The 19,192-nt window shown below is 39.5% G+C and overlaps 2 protein-coding genes and 5 non-coding genes across 7 annotated transcripts in view; 6 read left to right on the plus strand and 1 right to left on the minus strand.

The window, feature by feature from the left end:
- The window catches only part of LOC149729822 (uncharacterized), a 30,102-nt gene extending 11,225 nt beyond the window's left edge, over positions 1–18,877 (minus strand). The window contains exons 1-6 of the mRNA XM_089885867.1: positions 18,711–18,877; positions 18,524–18,587; positions 17,478–17,686; positions 16,674–16,850; positions 16,288–16,386; positions 15,562–15,832 (exon numbers count right to left, since the gene is read on the minus strand). Coding sequence (XP_089741993.1) covers positions 15,562–15,832; positions 16,288–16,386; positions 16,674–16,850; positions 17,478–17,686; positions 18,524–18,587; positions 18,711–18,833 — 943 coding nt within the window. The 5' untranslated portion in view covers positions 18,834–18,877. The remainder of the gene's footprint in view (positions 1–15,561; positions 15,833–16,287; positions 16,387–16,673; positions 16,851–17,477; positions 17,687–18,523; positions 18,588–18,710) is intronic.
- LOC149729823 (uncharacterized) lies at positions 11,081–15,157 on the plus strand. The gene is made up of 3 exons (XM_089885866.1): positions 11,081–12,557; positions 12,825–13,043; positions 13,334–15,157. The coding sequence occupies exons 1-3, from the start codon at positions 11,860–11,862 to the stop codon at positions 14,547–14,549; spliced, it is 2,133 nt and encodes a 710-aa protein (XP_089741992.1). The 5' UTR covers positions 11,081–11,859; the 3' UTR covers positions 14,550–15,157.
- On the plus strand, positions 15,909–15,998 carry Trnai-uau (transfer RNA isoleucine (anticodon UAU)). Its single transcript is given in 2 exon segments — positions 15,909–15,946; positions 15,963–15,998. It is a non-coding gene; the product is annotated as a tRNA-Ile (tRNA).
- Trnai-uau (transfer RNA isoleucine (anticodon UAU)) lies at positions 17,327–17,416 on the plus strand. Its single transcript is given in 2 exon segments — positions 17,327–17,364; positions 17,381–17,416. It is a non-coding gene; the product is annotated as a tRNA-Ile (tRNA).
- On the plus strand, positions 17,770–17,859 carry Trnai-uau (transfer RNA isoleucine (anticodon UAU)). The gene is given in 2 exon segments: positions 17,770–17,807; positions 17,824–17,859. It is a non-coding gene; the product is annotated as a tRNA-Ile (tRNA).
- On the plus strand, positions 18,077–18,166 carry Trnai-uau (transfer RNA isoleucine (anticodon UAU)). The gene is given in 2 exon segments: positions 18,077–18,114; positions 18,131–18,166. It is a non-coding gene; the product is annotated as a tRNA-Ile (tRNA).
- Trnai-uau (transfer RNA isoleucine (anticodon UAU)) lies at positions 18,336–18,425 on the plus strand. Its single transcript is given in 2 exon segments — positions 18,336–18,373; positions 18,390–18,425. It is a non-coding gene; the product is annotated as a tRNA-Ile (tRNA).
- Positions 18,878–19,192: the final 315 nt, after the last annotated feature.

The following is a 19,192-nucleotide window of genomic DNA, read 5'->3' on the forward strand; positions in this document are numbered from 1 at the left end:
TCGAAACTACAATGTAGCGAGTCAGTAACGTGAACTGAAACATCTGCCGCGTAACGTCTCAAATTATCCGAATTCTTTGTGCGCGCTGCGAAGTTACAAATGTGTTGATGGGTGCAAAGATACGAGAGTTTATTTTGTCTGTGAAGAATCGAGCCTTTAGATCTAATCAGAGGCGCATTCAATTAATAATACATCAGATGTACAGCGCCGGCCGCATCAGCCATAAAGCTATAGGGGCTTTGGAATGCGGCACAGCTTGACTGCGTTGTGGTTTGTGTTAATAAAGTGCAAACGAGCTACAAATTTTTCTTATTGAGTTTTTGGACAGATTTATTGATCGGCAGGGCAGGCATGAGTTAAAAATTAATACTGTTGTTCGATTCGTAGCTGCGGTGTAGCGGTCTGTAGCGGTACTTTGCCCACGTCGTAAAAGGGGAATCGGTATTCGCGTAAAGCTGAGGAAAAGCAGGCCCTCGGTAGTTTAACATGGTTTAAATGAAACAGGATTTAGCGAGTGGTGCGGCGTGTGTGAGGTTTAGTGTAAGAGTAATGTGAAGTTTTCCGGTAGCGGATTTGTGTGGATAAAGTAAGGTGGGGGAAGATGGGACACCTTCAGCACAAAATGTCCTGATCGTGTTTAAACAATTAACAACAGTCTGTGGAAGTGGTGACGATACGGTTTTATAAATATTTAATTTTTCTTTGTTTACTTCCCAATGTGACGAGAAATAGAATGATAAGGTGTCCCATTTCCCCAACTACCCAACTACATATATTGTTTGGGAGGGAAGGAGCAATTGCAGTGTAATCCTTTCGTTATGGCAAAAGGGAACTTGCAAATTACGTTAAAATCTTTTAATGTTTATTGCATACTGTCTGATTTGCTGTATACCAAAAAAACGGTGAACATTTCTGATTTTAACAGAACTGGAAAAATGTAAAAACAGATTCTGCAAAATGTGCAAATGTACATGTTTTCGTGATTTGAACGAATTGATTTGTTATGCGGGTTGAGTCATACTGCCGCTCGAAATTGGTGTTTTTATGTTATTGGTTTGCGTTTTGGTGATTAATGAAATATTACCGTTTGGTCCGAGCGAGTAACGCCGTTTGACGTCATTCGGATTGAGTTTGATTGACAGGTGCGTGGAAACAAAGTCTGTTATGTGGGTTCAGGTCGTGGAGAGGTCTAGAAGGCGATTGAAGCATTTTTGGAGTTAATTTACGTAAAGGAAATGCCGAAGTATTTAAGGCGTATTAGGTTCACGACCTGGAACATCGTGCAAGTATAACTGACCACTTCACTTGCAGAGCATTTTAAGAAGGCTATATACGGTGCAAACAAAGCATGCGACATTAAAACGACTTAGAGATTGTTCTGGTGAATTCATTTTAAAATAAACTCGATTTTTAACGTTTATGTTGTTGAACGTGTAAGCTGTTTGTATAAAACGTGGCAATGATATCGTTATTTAGTTTTAAAAAGCAAAATACACCTGTTCATAGATTTTTCAGTTGTCAATAAGAAGTTTGCCGTCCAGAGTTTCTATGGTAGCGTGGGGGTAGATGGGACACATATTTTTCGTCCTTTTTGGTAGTAAACAAGGAAAATTCAAAGAATTATAAAACCGGATACTTACGACTACCATATACAGTTGTTAATTGTTTAAAACACGATCAGGATATTTGAATATTATGTGCTAAAGGTGTCACATCTTCCCCGACGCTACTATAAGAATACCTAAACATGTGTTTTATTTAGTGGTTGTAAGTTATTATGTGTTGCAATTTTGCGTTATCTTTGCGTTTTTTAAACGTAACTGCAAGGTATTTAAATTTTCCGTGCACGGGTTTCAGTTTTAATGCAAATTAAAACCAAAAAAACTGCTACAAAAGTCGCTAAAAGTCATTATTTCAATCTGAGTATAAAAATATTCCTTAAAATAAATGGAAAATATTGGTAACCTAAATCTCAGCATATAGCATATCAAATACACGGGATTTTTGCTATGTGTCGCCATGGGTATATGAATCAATTTTCCCACGTCGACAATTCGTCACTTTTTGCAGACGTAAAACCGATTTGGTATTACGTCATTGCGGTTAAATTATCAACAAGGCGGCTGCAAACGCTTCAAAAATCCATTCGCTTTAACAAGTTAAAACAGCGGTTGGGATTTAGCGTGAAGGACTCGTTTTGAGCACTGCTTTAATAGTGGTTGAGTGCAGATCAGAACCAAGTAACCAGGGATTTTCATAACAAGGAACTTGAAAAATAGAAATTCAAAAAAAACAATTATTTAGTTTATATTCGCAATTTTTAGTTTGGAGTTTCTGTATATATATATAGTAGGGTGGGGGGAGATGGGACACCTTTAGTACATTAAATCAAAATATCCTGATCGTGTTTTAACAATTAACATCGGTCTATATAAGAGTCGTGAAGATGTGGTTTCATAGTTCTTTGAATGTTCTTTGTTTACTAACAAATTAGACAAGAAATTACTATGAAAAGGTGTCTTATCTTCCCCCACACCACTACACATATCTTAATAGCAATATTACAATCACCCTTAAGGATCTTGTTAAAATCGTGTATTGTTTAACTGCGGTACAGGAATTCTGGGTTATTTATGTAATTTATTCCGCTGTGTCGCTTATTTATCGCACGCTGGAATCTATATTTACAGTCGCTGTAGGATGTGGGGTACAAATGTGACGTTCGTTTCCCGTTCGTGTTCCCTTTTACGGCTAATCCTAGTCTCAAACCTGCACTATGACGTAACAATCACTTCGCGGCGTCAACAGTCGGAATACTCGATGAGCGGGAGCTATCCGCGAAAGGAAGTTACGTCATAACTGGCTTCCTGCCGTATAGCTACTGATAACAGCCAGTGTTTAAACCGAAGCTGGTGTTACACCATAACACAGGACCATAGCGTGCGTTACGAAAGGCATTTGTGAAGTATCTGTGCAACCTTAGGCCAGCTCGCAGTTGAATGCAGTTGTGTAGGCGCATTTCGGGGCAGCAGCTACTGTTTAATTTGTACATTAGATAAGACTCACGCGCTTTAGGTTGAGTTAGATTAAAATCCAACCTGATAACGAGTTTTTAACGTACAGAGTCGTACATGCTTGATGTGTGTATAAAATGGTATGATATTAGTTTAACGTCCCAACGTTACTGTAATAAATTTGTCCAACGGTAAAGCTCTGCTGATGTCGCCGAAACTGCAAGTTCAGTACCTTAAATTGCACCGTTGAGTTGTGGTAAGGCGCCTTGTACGGATATGCTTTTTTGGTTAAGGCGAAACGAGGCTTATTACTACACCGGCAAGTAACCGTTTATAATCTTAAGTGAACCACCGCCCAATTTACATGTAAACACTTGAGCCAGTTCAACGCCGGGGCACCAATGCTCTTGTAGTAGAGTCAGTTGGGGTCAAGCTGCACGGCGTGACCGTTTTTTACATGGATGTTAAATTACTGAAATTAACGTTTGTTGTGAAATCAATGCAGAACATGGACGTTTGTATTAAAGAGCGTTAATGTCTCCTAATTTGGTTATACATCCTGATCGCTGTTTTGGGTTGACAAATTACATAAAAAATGCATGTTCTGAAAGGTATTTGTACACGAATGTGCACGAGTATGCGGTATTTTTTAATATTGCAGGGTTAAAAATGGGCGTTTTGGAAACATGTTGCGAGCAGGGTAATAACCGCCAAAAATTTAGTAATAAGTTATAAATATTTTTGTTAGAATGATAGTAGTATATAGTAGGGTGGGGGGAGAGATTGGACACATTTTTATTCTATTTTCTCGTTCCATTTGGTAGTAAACAAAGAACATTGAAAGAATTATAAAACCGTATCCTCACGACTCCCATAGGCCGTTGGTATAATTGTTTAAAACGCGATTAGGGTTTTATGATATTAAGTGCTAAAGGTGTCCTGTCTTACCTCACAGTTCTGTACTGTAGCAGTAGTTCAAATATCCTTTATTTTAGATATGCGTTTCCTCGTATGTATACGAAGCGTTAGGTTACGGACTGATAGCTGGGAATTGGTGCTCGCTATCCCGCCAAAAAGCGCAAAATGGTGCCAAGGTGACGCGATAAGGATCCACGAAATTAAGTTGAACTTAAGAGGTGGCAGTAGCCTATTAATTTTCAATGGAAGGTGTGCCCGCGCGGTCCCTGGCGGCAGGAGGCAATTTTCATTAAGCGAAACCCAGACGGTCGAACATAATGTGTAAAAGGACAAGTAGACTGAAAGCTGTCAACGGGTTCAAGTGCAGGTTAAGATAAAACTGAAGGTTTCGGTAAGAGTTTAACGGAGTACAGCTTGACAAGGCGGAATAAGTTATTGTAGCACTGTGTGAAGGTTTGGGCAGCGGAACTTAGGTTGAAATCGGTTTGCTATGCTTCTGCAGGGAGTCACAGCATGCACGGTTTGGCTTAGCGGTTTGGCGTATTTTGGTCAAAACAACGTTGCCCGAAAATATAACCTTTTGCGCTGTGTACGACTCATGCACACAGCATTTGTGTAAACAGTAAAGATGGGTTTCTTAATTTATTAAATTTGGATGTAAAATTAATTAGTCGTTCCCACCCGCAAGAAGCCACCTATGTTATTACGCAATTCAAATTCCATCGCTAAGGTAGGATGTCACGGCGAACTCCTCCGCCCCGTCGCCGAACGGTTATTAATTTCAGAGTCGTGCCGTTTAATTGGTACGATCGAACGGTCGATACTGTACCGTGCCGATTCGTCAGCAGGGGCCCGGTGGAAAGCGTTTAATTATTTCTGTTAAGTCACCATGGATTCGCCGTTAATATAGTCGAATAATGGTGCACGTAAACTGACAGACCGGTGCGTCAGGTTTTATTTGGCAGCAGCTCGTGAGGGTATTGCATTTAAATTGTACATTTAAAAGAACTTTGATGACTGGTTTTGTAATTAAACGAAAATTTAGAATGAAAGAAAAAAGCTAAAGTGGCATTCAAGTGTATTGCTGTTTTCCTGCCGTTTTACGTTTATTTACTATATAGTGCGGTGGGGGAAGATGGGACACCTTTGGAACCTAATATCAAAATATCCTGATCGTGTTTTAACAATTAACAACGCTCTAGAATACGTTTTTTAATTATTGGAATGTTCTCTGATTACTATCAAATAGAATGATAAAATAAAATGAAAAGGTGTCCTATCTTTTCCCAACCTATATATACTATATTTAAAGTAAGGATTGGGTTCAGTGTGGCGTGTGTACAGCTCAGTGACGAATCAGGCCCTGCTTGTTAATTAGGAGCAATTTCTCTCAATTTACGCACATTTGTACGCACATACTCGTTTCGTAGAAATATTTTTCCAAAATTCGCTGATTAAAACAAGTCGCCATTGATGACATAGGCTTTACAGTGATTAAGAGATAAAGAGCCGCATTCTTCTGTCAAGTACATATGCTTTAATTTGCTTGAGAGTTTCTCATTTTACCAGCAGTTTCTCATTCGTTACACTGCTGTCAAGCCAATCGTACACTTCGTTTAGAAGAGATTATCTGATCTCCGGATTTTGAGGAGAAACGAGAGATTTTCCGCAGCAATTTCAAGCTTTTCTTTGTAGCACATGGTTTACCTAATAGGTTTTTCTCCATGGCAGCAGTTTGTTACGCATCAGCAGGTGTGGGTTTCCTGTTACGCACAGAACCAACCGTTTTAAATCTTTAGGCATTTTTTCCGCAAATTACCAACAGTAAATGGAATTTATAGAATTCTTAAAAAGTATAGAAAGTTTCGCAGTTTTTTTTTCTGCAAACCTATAACGGCCAAAAAACGTGATTCGTGACTCTTTTACAGCGAATCTAAATCCAGCATATGCATTCTGCGTTTATGAGAGAGCAACCCAATTTGGCGCAAAGAGTTTCTGCATAATTAATATCATTGAGATGGATAATCCAGAAAGGGCCTTGGTTTTAAATAGAGTTGTCAAACTATTGCGGCCTACGTACGACAGATAGGCTTATCTGGGTATCCCGTGTGTAACCAAAGCATCAGTAAGTGTACAAACACCTCTTAATGCATGTAAACAAACTCGACAGCTTAAAAGGTGGTACAAACGCATAATATAGTAGGTTGGAGTAAAATAGGACATGTTTTTATTCTCTTTTTCCGTCCCATTTAATAATAAACAAAGAATTTTTACAGAATTATAAGAACCGCAACCCCGCGAAACCTGAATAAGCGTTGTTAATTCTTTAACACGATCAGGAAATATGAGATATAGAGATGATATATATGCTAACTCATTTTACCCCATGCTATAATATATATATAATAGGCTCAAGTGTATTTTTTAGAATGTGATTAAGTGTTTCACCCGTGCATCGTTAGCAGGTTGTTCGTTTTTCTTTGTCTTTTTTGGGTTGACCAGGTTTAGACAGAGTATTCATTATATTTGACAGCGCCTGGGTTAGAATGAGGGAAAACGATTAAAAAGTTGTGTGTTTGTTATTATATAGTACTGTGGGGGAAGATGGGACACCTTTAGCACCTTATATTCTAATATCCTGATCAAGTTTTAAACAATAAACAACGGTTTATGGAAGTCGTGAGGATATGGTTTTAAAATTCTTCGAATGTTCTTGTTTACTACCAAATGGAACGAGAAAGTAGTATAAAAAGATGTCCCATCTTCCCCCACCCTATACTGTACAATCGTAATCCTGCATAAGAACTGAAAATTTTACCTATAGTACAACTGAATGCGTTTTGTTGTACAGCAGTGTGTCTAGGTAATGTCATGTTTTTGTTTACCGTTTTGGCATGACGCGTATGCAATAAGGCCAGAAGTGTGCAAACATAACGGAAAGCGTGTCTTCATATATTTATAGTGAGGTGGGGGAAGATGGGACACAGCACATAATATCCAAATATTCTGATGTTTTACACAATTAACACCGGTCTATGAGAGTTGTGAGGATACGGTTTTATATTTCTTTGAATGTTCTTTGTTTACTACCAAATTAAACGAGAAAATAGAAAAAAAACAGGTGTCCCATCTTCCCCCACTCTACCATATATATATAGTTGCCGATTTGCCATTGCATATGTTTAGCCAACGTCGATATAGGGTAGAGGCTTTCTGTTTTGTTCGGTTTGAACTACAGGAAGTAAACGTATTGCAGCAGGTTGCAGCGAACGCTGTTTATTCGACTGTCAATTTCGCGTAACAGAAGCGACCGATGAGCTACCGGTGACTGTTTATTCATTTCACGCTGCTCCATTGGCCAAAACAGCTGCCGGTGTTTATAAACACTTGTTCGTGGCGATGTGGTCTTAAAAATAGCAACGGCAGATAATTTAGTATTGGTTTCTGTAGTATAACTAATATTGCGGGTCCCGCGTGTAATTTTGTGGTGGATTTTCTTTTGCACGTGCTTCCATGGCATTTTTTCTTTTATAAGGTAGATTGTGTCTGGTACGTTTGCAAATGCCGCTTCTAATGTTTAGCATACATGGGAAGACACTCAAGGCACCTGCGGTTAAAAGGTAGCAGCTCATGCAGTCTGAAGAGAGCGTTAATTGATATGTTCTGTTAATATTACATCGATTTTACGTTTTCAGTTCTCCGGGGTGCCGCATTATATGAGTATGCCATGTTAGCCGCGGTTTTATCAATACATGTAAACTGTAGAAGCGTGGTCGGGTTAAATTTAGACGCATTTTTAGAAATGGAATGCACTGAGCAGTATATATATACTAATGCATTACTGTAATCGATGATGGACATTATAGTTTTAACTCATCCGTTTTAGGAAGGCAAAAGGTATAAATACGCCCTTTTTATGTAGTAGGGTAGGGAAAGATGGGACACCTTTTATTCTCTTTTCTCGTCCCATTTGGTAGTAAATAAAGAACATTCAAAGAATTATAAAACCGTATCCTTATGAATCCCATAGACCGTTGTTAGTTGTTTAGAACACGATCAGGATATTTGGATATTATGTGCTAAAGATGTCCCGTCTTCCCTTATCCTACTATAATATTTTTAGGATTACCTGGTTTATGAATTTTGGTAACTCATTTTTAACGAAATATTTGTTGTGTAGTTTAAATAGGCAGACACTGTTTAATTTAAAAATGGTGTTTGGATTAGCTGTAATACGTTACGCGTGGAGCAAACTTCTAATCGTGAGTTCACGGTGCTTGTGGTGGAAACGATTTGTTTACGATTTGTTAACTGTGACGCACAAGGACGAAAATCCGGAAAGGAGTCATTTCGTTTAACCGGCTGTGGTTTAAAGTTTTGTTTACTGACGTAACAGTACTGGTCTTGTTTATTAAATATTCGGCACTCTTGGCTAGTTATTTTACATGAAGGCATGAATTGGACTGTACGTTTTAAAAAGGGTTGTTTAAAATCGTTTGTTTTAGTGAGTAATTAGGGTGATTCGTGTTAATTATTCTGTTTTCTGTGTACTTGTTGCGTGTGTGCTGTACGTGATATATGACATGGAATTGGTGTTTTCTCCTAGTTCTAGCTCTGCACATTCCTTCCGCGAAGTCTTCTAGCCCCGGGCAAAGTGCTGAAAATTATGAAGCTTTAATTACGATCTATGATAGCGTGGACGATTGAGCCGATCTGTGCTGTTCCAGTGGCCCTGTTGGCACTGCTGTGCGGCGTGGAAACGGGGCGGCTTTTGTTTGATTTAGTGGTTTTGAGTCCGACCGATTCGTGGTATTACTGAGAGTGAATTCGCAGTTGCAAATGTAAAAAAATATCTTTAGAAAAAATTGTGTTGTTCGTAGTCGTCGTACAATAGATATATGCAGATGGCGTTTTGTTGTTTGTTTAAGTAGACAGTAATGTGGGGTAAAATGAGACACCTTTGGCACATAATTTCCAAACATACTGACCGTGTTTTAATCAATTAACAATGGTCTACGGGCGTCCTAAAAATACGGTTTTATAATTCTTTGTATGTTTTTCGTTTACTACCAAACGGGACCGGAAAATAGATTAAAAAGGTGCCCCATTTTTCCCAACCCTACTATGTAAACATAAATTAAAAACGTTTAAGTTTTAATTCAACAACCGTTTTCGTTGCAAAACAAGTCACAAAAATTTCCTATTTTACATTAAGTGAATTTGTATAGATTTTCTTTCGTTTTACATTTGGTTTGCTAATGTAGACAAAGTGACACAGTCGATATATGTCTCTACAGATTATTTCGAGTCTAAAGTTTTGTCTTTTGTATGTAAATTGTTTGCTTGCCTTTTAATTACCTGAATTCTAATTTACGGTTTAGCAATATAGGAGCATTTTCTACTGTGATTCATTTTTTTTCGACTTTTCTTAAAGAGTATTTGGTAAACTTTTTAGCAAGGAGCTAGCGAAAAAATGTATAACTTTCGAAAGGCAATTCGCAAGGTCGGTTACTAAATCCCAAGTTCCGTATCTTGGGTTTTAGGCAGGACGCAGAAAATGTTCGTGAGTTGGAAGTTTTTGAATCGGTTGCGCCATTTTCCCGTAATATTTCATAGTTTTGATATGATGACCAATTTCGGCCACCTGCACCATTAACTTGCTTTTATGACGTATAATCCGTCACGTTTAAGACCGCAAGGGTCGCGAGGTCGTGGTCGGGGAAATCGTGCTAAGATCGGCGACCAGATTTTCGGGCTTGTACGTCACTGGTACATTCGTCGACATTTGCTTGTACATTGTGAAGTTGAGAGTAGGACACGAATCGCCACTTAAATTGTTAAAACTTAATCCTTTAAGTATACAAGCCGAAAAATGTCAAAAATCGTAAAAAATACTAAGGCATTCGTTGTATTAGGGTGGGGAAAGATGGGACACATATTCATTAGGTTTTCTCGTTACATTTGGTGGTAAACAAAAAACATTTAAAGAATTATAAAAAGGTATCCTGGCGACTCCCATATAGACATTGTTTTTAAAACACAACCAAAATATTTGGATATTATGTGCAAAAGGTGTCCCGTCTTCTCCTACAGTACTATATACATAGTTTTCATTAGATAAGGGTACGAAGGGTGCGAAGCCAAAGCGATGATCGTTTTACGCCATTTCTAATACCCATAGAGGTAACGCGTACAAAAATTTGATATGCGTAATTTGGCCGGTAAAATTTGAACACAACAGCCTAAGGCTGTGTACACGAGGATGGCAATCGTGATTGGCGGCTTAATGAACCTGTGCGGGTGTTATACAGCGGGTATCCTGTGGCTTGCATACGTCAACACGAAATAGGATTTAATGACCGGCGAGAGGTATAGTTTAAACGGGTAAAAGCAGGCTTAAAAGTTGCTGGTAAAATATAGGCAAGCACTAACGCGAAATTGGTTGCTGTTGAGGCGAACCTTATTTTTTGCTGAAACTGTTGTGACGTTACGATTCGTTTTCGTTTTTCTTGTACAGAACATACACATAGCACTGTGGGGGAAGACGGGACACCTTTAGTACATAATATCCAAACATCCTGACCTTTTAAATAATTAACAACAGTTCGCGGGAGTCGTGAGAATACGTTTTTTTTATATCTTTGAACGTTTTGTTTACTGTCAAATCAGAAAATTGAATAGAAAGGGGTCCCATTTTTCCCCATCCTACTATATATCAACTATAGTTTTAACAACAAGTAAATTCGCGTGTGAAGCTGTTTAAACCGTTGTATCGACAGCAGGTATAGTTGTTGTATAACTCTCCTACGCACCGAAATCTGTTCATGAACGGTTAATCCAGCTTTACTGTTGTAAGTCGTGACGGATAGAATGTAACTATTACCTTGTTAAACGTATCAGTTTAGAATTTAAAAGAATGTTAAATATTCTGTGAGTAAAATAGTAAACTGTTAAAAAAAATTATAAAAAAAAGTTGTTTACCAAAAATCGGTACAGACTCGCAAGCAAAAAAGTATTAGTTACGTGAACGTGTTGTGTACTTGAGTTTCTTTTGCTAATCTGCTAAACAAGGCTATCATATTCAACATTTTAGACCGGCATGTCTTTAACTGGGGTAAGTTTACCCCTGGGGTAAGTTTACCCCTGGGGGTAAATTCCTCGCATTTAAAGGGTAAATGAGCACCAAACAAAATCCACAGCAGTTGACAGGACAGAAAAATTGTGAAACCAACTTAATGTTAAATCTGATATTCGTTGTGTATTATCTACTACTTTACCAGACATTGAGCAACTCGTTGCCAAAAGGGAAGCGCATCCGTCGCATAAAATATAACTGATGTAACTAGTTGTTTTTGCTTTTTAAGAAATAAGCGCCGTATTACATATTAGGGGTAAATCTGATAAGCATGTTTTTTAAGGGGAAAAGCGTGCAAAATGGTTTAAAAACCACTGTTGTAGACCAGTAATAACCATGGCTTGTATTCTGGGAATGTAACTTGACGCTCGTTTAAGCGTTCAATTAAGGAAGTCAAGGCTATACCAATGCAGTTGCTGTTTTGCGGTCTTTGCGTTAGCGTTATTGCACCAGCTGGAACATTGTATAGTTGCTCGGCTTCTTGTGGTTTAAATCATATAACCTTCTAAAGATTGATGTTAGATCAATGCAATTTAATAGTTAATTGTTTTGAGTTGGCTGCACAGATTTATAGTGACAAAATATAGACTTGAAGGGATATGCTGAAATATTTGGTTCGAAGCAGAAATCAGGGTAGAAAATACGACTGAGACTGACGACAGGGTAGAAAATATATTTACACAGCAATCAGAATGTTTTCTAATTATTTAACAATTTTCATCAATTTTGCAGAACAAATCGATATATTAAAATGCAAATATAGGTTGAGGCAAATTTTAAACAAGAACCACCATGACAGATTTAATCGCGGCGATGCAGTATTCGACGCAAGTGGAATACCAAGTCGCTTTTTGCGACCCATTCCCCTACCCTGACCCTGTTCCTGGCAATAAGAGCTACGTGACTCTGTGGGAATCAATGCCAGTTCACTGTCGACAGAGAATGGAAGGTTTTATTGGCATGATGTCGGTTTTAGCCGTTTTTACCACTGTGTTTAATTTGGTCGTGCTGGCCGCGAACCTTACACCAAGAACTAGAAGACTGCGCAGCAGAAACCCGACCATGCAAAACTATTCAACTTACGTTATATCTATGGCGATGGCCGACGTTATAGTAGGGGCAATTGTTTTACCGTTGGTGGTGGCAAACTTTTATAAAGAGGCGACAGCCAAGCGCCCTGTGATTCTACTAGACAGCCTATCCAACCGCATGAATGCTTCCTACCACACAACGATCACCATTGTGGAAACTTTAGACCAAAACGGGTCCGCCACAGAACGTGAATTGCAGTGGTTAACAGACACAGAAACGCCTGAGTCGAAACCGTGGATCGTGGGCGAACCAGAAGGATTGAACAGGATAAGAAACTGTTTGGGAGTACTCGCCCACGTAGTCATATTCGTTTCCGTATACACTCTTGCTGCAGCGAGTGCGGATAGGTTCTACACATCTACAAAACCGATCAGCAGCCGCCCAATCACTCTATCAAGGTACATACCGCTCATTTCTATTCACTCCAAATACCTTTACGAATCATCAACACATTTTGGTTTCCCTTAACTTTTGTAAAAGTACATTTGTCCCGAATTGTAGCAGTGGGCCTACTTTGTCCTAAATTGTAGCAGTACTTTGGTACCGAACTGTATCATTAAATTTCTTTAAAACCTGACAAAATCATAATTTCCAGTGTTGCCGCTTTATACTTACTTTCGAGAATTTTCATCTTTTTCACGCAGTGTTAACGAGTGTTTTTTTAGTTCATCATTTCGCCGAACGAACAAGAACGCTTCTCCCGAGCTGGCATGGTCCGTTTTCAACGTCAGTCGTTCCACGTTTGCTGTTATCATTATATGGATAGCGGGTCTTCTGTTTGGGCTTGCACCCCTTGGTGTATCACGTGATTTTCACTTCCGGTCAGTGGGTCACATATTTGTCGCGTTGTCGTCGGACGGAAGTTACGTAGCAAGTTTGACTTGGTAAGTTATATTATTGAGCTAGACTTGACTGTTTTCGAACTGAAATAGGTTTAGATCCTTTGAATGTAAAATTTCGTTTTAACGAAATTTGTAAAAATATCGGTTTTCATTATTGAATCGTATTTAGTTTTTTCGGCAAATGTTTGTTGCGTATCAACTATCAACGTTTCATGTTCTTTTAATCGGGGCGTTTTGATCTTGGAGTCAGTCGACTTATGGTATTTCGTAATCTTGGATTTTTCATGATTAAAGTCTTACGAAAACATTTTTCTAACATTTATTTCAATCAGGTACGGGCTCGCCCTGGCTCTGCCCCTCGTGGTCACGTGGCTGTTCAGTTTTCTCATTTGCGTGACTCTGTGGCGCCGCAAGCGGAGACTGAAGCACTCGAAGGCCACACGAAACTATTCCACCAAAAGTTTGAACCGTCGATCGTCTGATAGAGAACAAGATATTTCAGTGAGACAACAGACAAGCAGAATAAGTGTGAGCGCGAGTCATGCTACATGCAGTGCAGCGGAGAGGGTGTTGAGTAATGAAACGGAAGGGGGTTTGGTTGTAACAGATGATCAGCCGTTCTCCGATGTTTTTGAAGAAGCAAAGGAGCCAAAAGTTCCGGATGTTGTTTCCACTCCTCCGTATCGCGGAGGACTGCAGAGAAGAAGAAGATCGAGTATCGATCTAGGTGTTTCTTTGAGGAGACAAAACTCCGACGGAGCGGCAAGACCGACAAGAACATTTCATCGAAGGGTCGGATCGCTGGAGGACCCTGTTAGGACTCCGGATGCCGATCCTGTTAAGACACAAGCGGGATTCGTAGCGATGAGGATCCTTTATCGGAAGAGCTGGAACGGGTGTCCGGATGAGCCGCAGTCTCTTCCGCAGAGTCCGGACAGAGGACGGAGGATTCTTCCGGCAACTCCAGCACTTCCTCGGTCGATCGGAAGTTTTTCTTCGATCCCAACGTGTCAGATAAACAGCCCAAAGACTCCGACCAGAGAGCGGCGATGCGAAGCCAGTCGACCACGCGCCGGTTCCTCCCGTGTGCGCAGAAAATCGTCAGTGTACCGAGCCCGAGAACTTCTTATGTCAAAATCGTTTGAAACAAACATCGCAAAAACACTTTGCGCAGTTGTTCTTGCATGCACAGTCGCCGTATTACCGCTGTTGATTACTGTAACCACCTTAACGAAAGACGACGACGCCCCAAAAGAGATCTTAAACGCAGAGGTGACCACCATCGTTGTTTCAATGACAATACTCTTCTCAAACTGCCTGTGGAACTCGCTCATCTACGGCTCTCGGATGCCCTACTTCCGGAGGACTGTGATCCGGATCATCCGGCAGACCACTGGTCGCGCAAAGAGGAGCAAAGGCGGTCGCATCATTTCTTCCTTGCTTGGTAGCGTCCGCCGCAGTGTGGGAGCTGCTTCACTAAGAAGTAATGTATCCGGCCCGGCTGACAACCGTGCAGACAGCGCTGAAAAGACACCCCCGAACACGTAGCAGTATACATCCCAATAGTTTTACTGTTAGAGCTTAATACACAAATCGTTACATGTGCACTTATAGATAAAATCCATCACTATTCCTCTGTTTTTATTCCTTTTCTACTTTCTCATGTTTCGCATAAGTGCAATCCACGAACCAGTTATTTCAATTTGTTCATTTGTTCCTCCTGCATAATACGTTTTGCCGTTTACTACGTACATGTTTTGTACCACTGCCCTTACAGCCAAGTCAGAAGTCGAGTACAACCAATAAAAAAGAGCCATTTTATAAGTATTTGTTTTCACGACGTTTTGCTTCAAACAACCAAATTTTCATGCGTTCTTTTTCTAATATAACTGTCGTATAGCTGCATTGTGAACGACATGCGTTATCTGTAGTATGGTTTTCTGTCCTAAGTCGTACTCCATTTTATTGCGTTCATACGTAATGTGCGTCATAAGTCCCTTGTTACACTAAAACTACAGGTTAATGCTTTGAATTGCATTCTCGCACTGAACTACACGTACAAGTTCCACTACTTACATTCTACTTAAATCTTATTTGTTTACTTTTCGTTGTAACACTGATCCGAAACAAAATAAAACGTTTCTTCTGCAGGGAAACTGTTCACGCATTTGCCGCCGCTAAAACTGTCACGTAAACATAGAAGTGTCTCGCACCGTAACATAGTTGGTTAGCGCGCCTGCCTCTAACCCAGAGGTAATGGGTTCAAAGCCCTTGCTGCTACCGTTGTAGGCGTATATTATGTTCTTGGGCAAGACACTTAACGGTAATTGCTCCAACCCAGTGGTCACTAAAGGATTGTCCAAATTATCAGATATACATAAAAATAAAAAGTCCTCCCAATAATAATCACCCACAGAGTAACATATACTTAACTCGTGAGCTAAAACGAAGTGCATGAAACAGAAAAACGTTACAACGACTGTCGTTTTTCAAATGTTACAACGACTGTCGTTTTTTAGCGAAGTTACATTCATGAAAACATTCAAGTAATCTTTCTTACCGTTAGGTGGCACATCAGGTTGCGGGTGTGAAGCTACAGGTATTGGCGGTAATGGTCTCCCTCCGTCGCTCTCCCCATCTGCTACCCAGTTTTCTACACGGTTTAATCTAGTTCCGATGCTCGTGACGTCATTCGTGACGTCATTTACACGTTCTGATAGTGCGGTTATATCAGAATCTGATGTCACGGACTCTCGGTCGCCCTCTAACGAACGGTTATGCAGTGCAATCACAGCTTCAAGATCATCGAGTCTTGTTTGGAGCGTTCTTGTCTGTGAAAAAACACTCCGTTATATTGCAGTGAAACCTGATTGGGGTAATATAATGATATTTGACTGCTAAACACCAGCTCCAGTGGCGCAATCGGTTAGCGCGCCGTACTTATATAACAGTATCGGAGACATGCGGAGGTTGTGAGTTCGAGCCTCACCTGGAGCATTATTTTAACACATTTTTGTCGCAATTGTAGTTAATTTACGTGCCTGAAACTTACTGTTGATTCATTCGTACATTTTCAAACCACCAACCTGCCATACGAATATATATAATAAAGCGTTATTCGAACCTCTTTTTTTGAGACCATACATTTTACAGTTATTTTAACTAAAATCCACGAACAAATCAGAGCTCCAGTGGCGCAATCGGTTAGCGCCGTACTTATATAACAGTATCGGAGAAATGCGGAGGTTGTGAGTTCGAGCCTCACCTGGAGCACACTTTTACTTACCCTTTGGTTCAGACTTTGCGTTTGTAATCTCAATTCACGATTCTGTCCACTCAGAATAAGGTTCTGTTCGCGGATTACGGTACTTAGATCAGTGGCAGCCTGTAAAACGATCCAGTTATAACCAAAAGGCAGCAAGTATACGTAATTTGATTCTACATTGATAACTGTATAAGTAAAAGATACATACAAATATATAGGAATGTGTTTTATACAACTCATTTTGATCTATATCTTATACTCTAATCTAGATTTTATCTGATATTTCTATTCAAGTAGTTTCTACTTGTAGCGTGTGTATAACGACTGTCGTTTTGTTGCTAATTTTCTTCTCTTTGATATTAACGCGATTTTCGCTATATGTTCAAAAAGATATGGAAATAAGTTACCTTTGCTTTTCTCAGCAGTATTTTATTCTGGTGAGTTAATCTTCTCAAAGTTGCGTTCATTATTGTGAGATCCAGAGAAGACGGTCCGGATGCAACAGTATCTTCCGTAGGTGGTTGTATTAAATCTGTGGTGAAACGAACTAGTGTGGATGGAATGGTTCTTAACACGGTGTTCATCTAACAAAAAATTATAAGGAATTCAGGAAAGTGAAAAAAAATATATCGTGTAAAATAATTGTTACTTAAAAAAATACGACTAGTAATATATGGAATCTATTGGTTAACCACACTTGGTCGGTATATAGGTACTAGTAAGAGAAGATCCCGCCGCAAATACGTTATTCTAATTTATAAATCAAGATTATAAATATTTAATGTGCTTTTGGTATGTAATGAATTCTTGATATATAGTAGGATGGGGAAAGATGGGACACCTTTACATTCTATTTTCTCGTCCTATGTGTTAGTAAACAAAGAACATTCAAAGAAATATATAACTGTATCCCCACGACTCCCATAGACCGTTGTTAATTGTTTAAAACACGATCAGGATATTTGGATATTATGTGCTAAAGGTGTCCCATCTTCCCCCACCCTACTGTATAGTAAACAGTGCGATCACGTTTTTCATTAAACAGTAACCGACAACGTCAGCTCCAGTGGCGCAATCGGTTAGCGCGCCGTACTTATATAACAGTACCGGAGACATGCGGAGGTTGTGAGTTCGAGCCTCACCTGGAGCACTATTTTAAGGCACGTCATATACACGTATATAAATATATTTTTGGTTATATACTAAAATACCTCATTTACTGAAGTCTGGACAGTGGCCAGGTTATCTGTGATCGTTTCTTTGAGTTCCAACACAATCTGATCAACATCCGATTGCACACCGGCCGAAATATTTCGTTGCATTTCAGCCATATAAGGCCCAATGTCAATACTTTGGTTTCCAATACGAGATGAGATATTGCTGTTGGGAAGACATGCATCTTCAATGCTAGCAAGTCGGTCTGAACAATTTAAATATATTATGTTGTATAAAATATTTTGTATTGTTTTGTTCGGTATATGGAATGATCAGTAAACTGCAGGCGCTCCAGTGGCGCAATCGGTTAGCGCGCCGTACTTATATAACAGTATCGGAGAAATGCGGAGGTTGTGAGTTCGAGCCTCACCTGGAGCACGTTTTATGCTTTTTAAATAATAAACAACCAAAAGACAATTTTGAACGGTGCTGCTATATGAAATATGTTATGACCTTATTAAAACATATATAGCCCACTCAATTTGTTTTCAGTTTCATTATGTATTAGGTAGGCCACGATGAAACATAATTTTTGTGTATGCTTTTGTAATCAACGTGTGTTTTCACAATATGGATTAAAACACAAGCACTCAGAGCTCCAGTGGCGCAATCGGTTAGCGCGCCGTACTTATATAACAGTATCGGAGAAATGCGGAGGTTGTGAGTTCGAGCCTCACCTGGAGCAAGATTTTATACAAAGTACGTTTTGCAGCGACGCAAATATAGCCCGGTTTGTTCTTAATTTTTTTCGTCTGGTTCGTGGAAAATAGGCCAAAACACCAATTGAAACTTTACAATATGAATACGATAATAAAATTCCGAATATGGTTATATTTCTACAATCTGACAAACGAGCTCCAGTGGCGCAATCGGTTAGCGCGCCGTACTTATACAACAGTATCGGAGAAATGCGGAGGTTGTGAGTTCGAGCCTCACCTGGAGCATTATTTTTTGGCTTCAAAATAATCACAGCAGCACTTAAAAATGCTACATCAACACACGACGCTATGCAATCAAAGTTTGTTTAATTTACTGGTCTTACTTTGCAAAGCGGTTTCAAACTTGTTGATTTTTCTTTTAAGTTTGCATCCGTCTGGACATGCAGGCTGTAATAATAATTCGATAAATATAAAATGTGTTTACCCAAACTATTTATGTTGGTCACTGTATTACAATATATTAACTGGCACACTGTTAAGTCTAAACTGCAGCTATATAATAAACCATACCTTAGTTCTTGGTTTCCTTCTTTCACGTAGTATGTTAAATGCATCGTCTGAAGAAACAGCGAAAGTTTCTTTACATAGCGCTAACATAGTACCCAGTACTGATATACAGAGAAACAGTTTCATGTTCTTGGTCTGTATTCGCCTATGGACAGCAGTGATAATATGTTATTGAACAACTAATCCTAATCACAGACACGGCGCGCTCAGGGCTGACGACGCTTCGCGTAATGATTAACTGATAAATCTGGTTAAATACACCAAAAATCTTGCTGTTGTATACGATTAGTCTTACAAACTCCGTCCTCACTGACTGGTAAACATAACTCTTTGCACTAAACCGAAGTACTGTTTGTGTTTGCCACGTTGGAATCTTGGCTGAGACCGCAAAAACTGCGAGGTTCGCCACGCTTCGATGTATCACCGTTTCTTCTCAAAACGTGTGCGGCGCCTTTGGAGCGCTTTCACACGTACCCGCTCACACA

This window comes from Ciona robusta, chromosome 10 (assembly GCF_009617815.1).
Source record: "Ciona robusta chromosome 10, ASM961781v2".
Classification (NCBI taxonomy): domain Eukaryota; kingdom Metazoa; phylum Chordata; class Ascidiacea; order Phlebobranchia; family Cionidae; genus Ciona; species Ciona robusta.

Excerpts from the sequence above, each read along its gene's own strand:
- LOC149729823 (XM_089885866.1), top strand. The coding sequence starts at position 11,860 with ATGACAGATTTAATCGCGGCGATGCAGTATTCGACGCAAGTGGAATAC. Across the intron at positions 12,558-12,824 it reads CGCCCAATCACTCTATCAAG|TTCATCATTTCGCCGAACGA; the intron begins GTACATACCGCT and ends GTGTTTTTTTAG. Across the intron at positions 13,044-13,333 it reads TACGTAGCAAGTTTGACTTG|GTACGGGCTCGCCCTGGCTC; the intron begins GTAAGTTATATT and ends TATTTCAATCAG.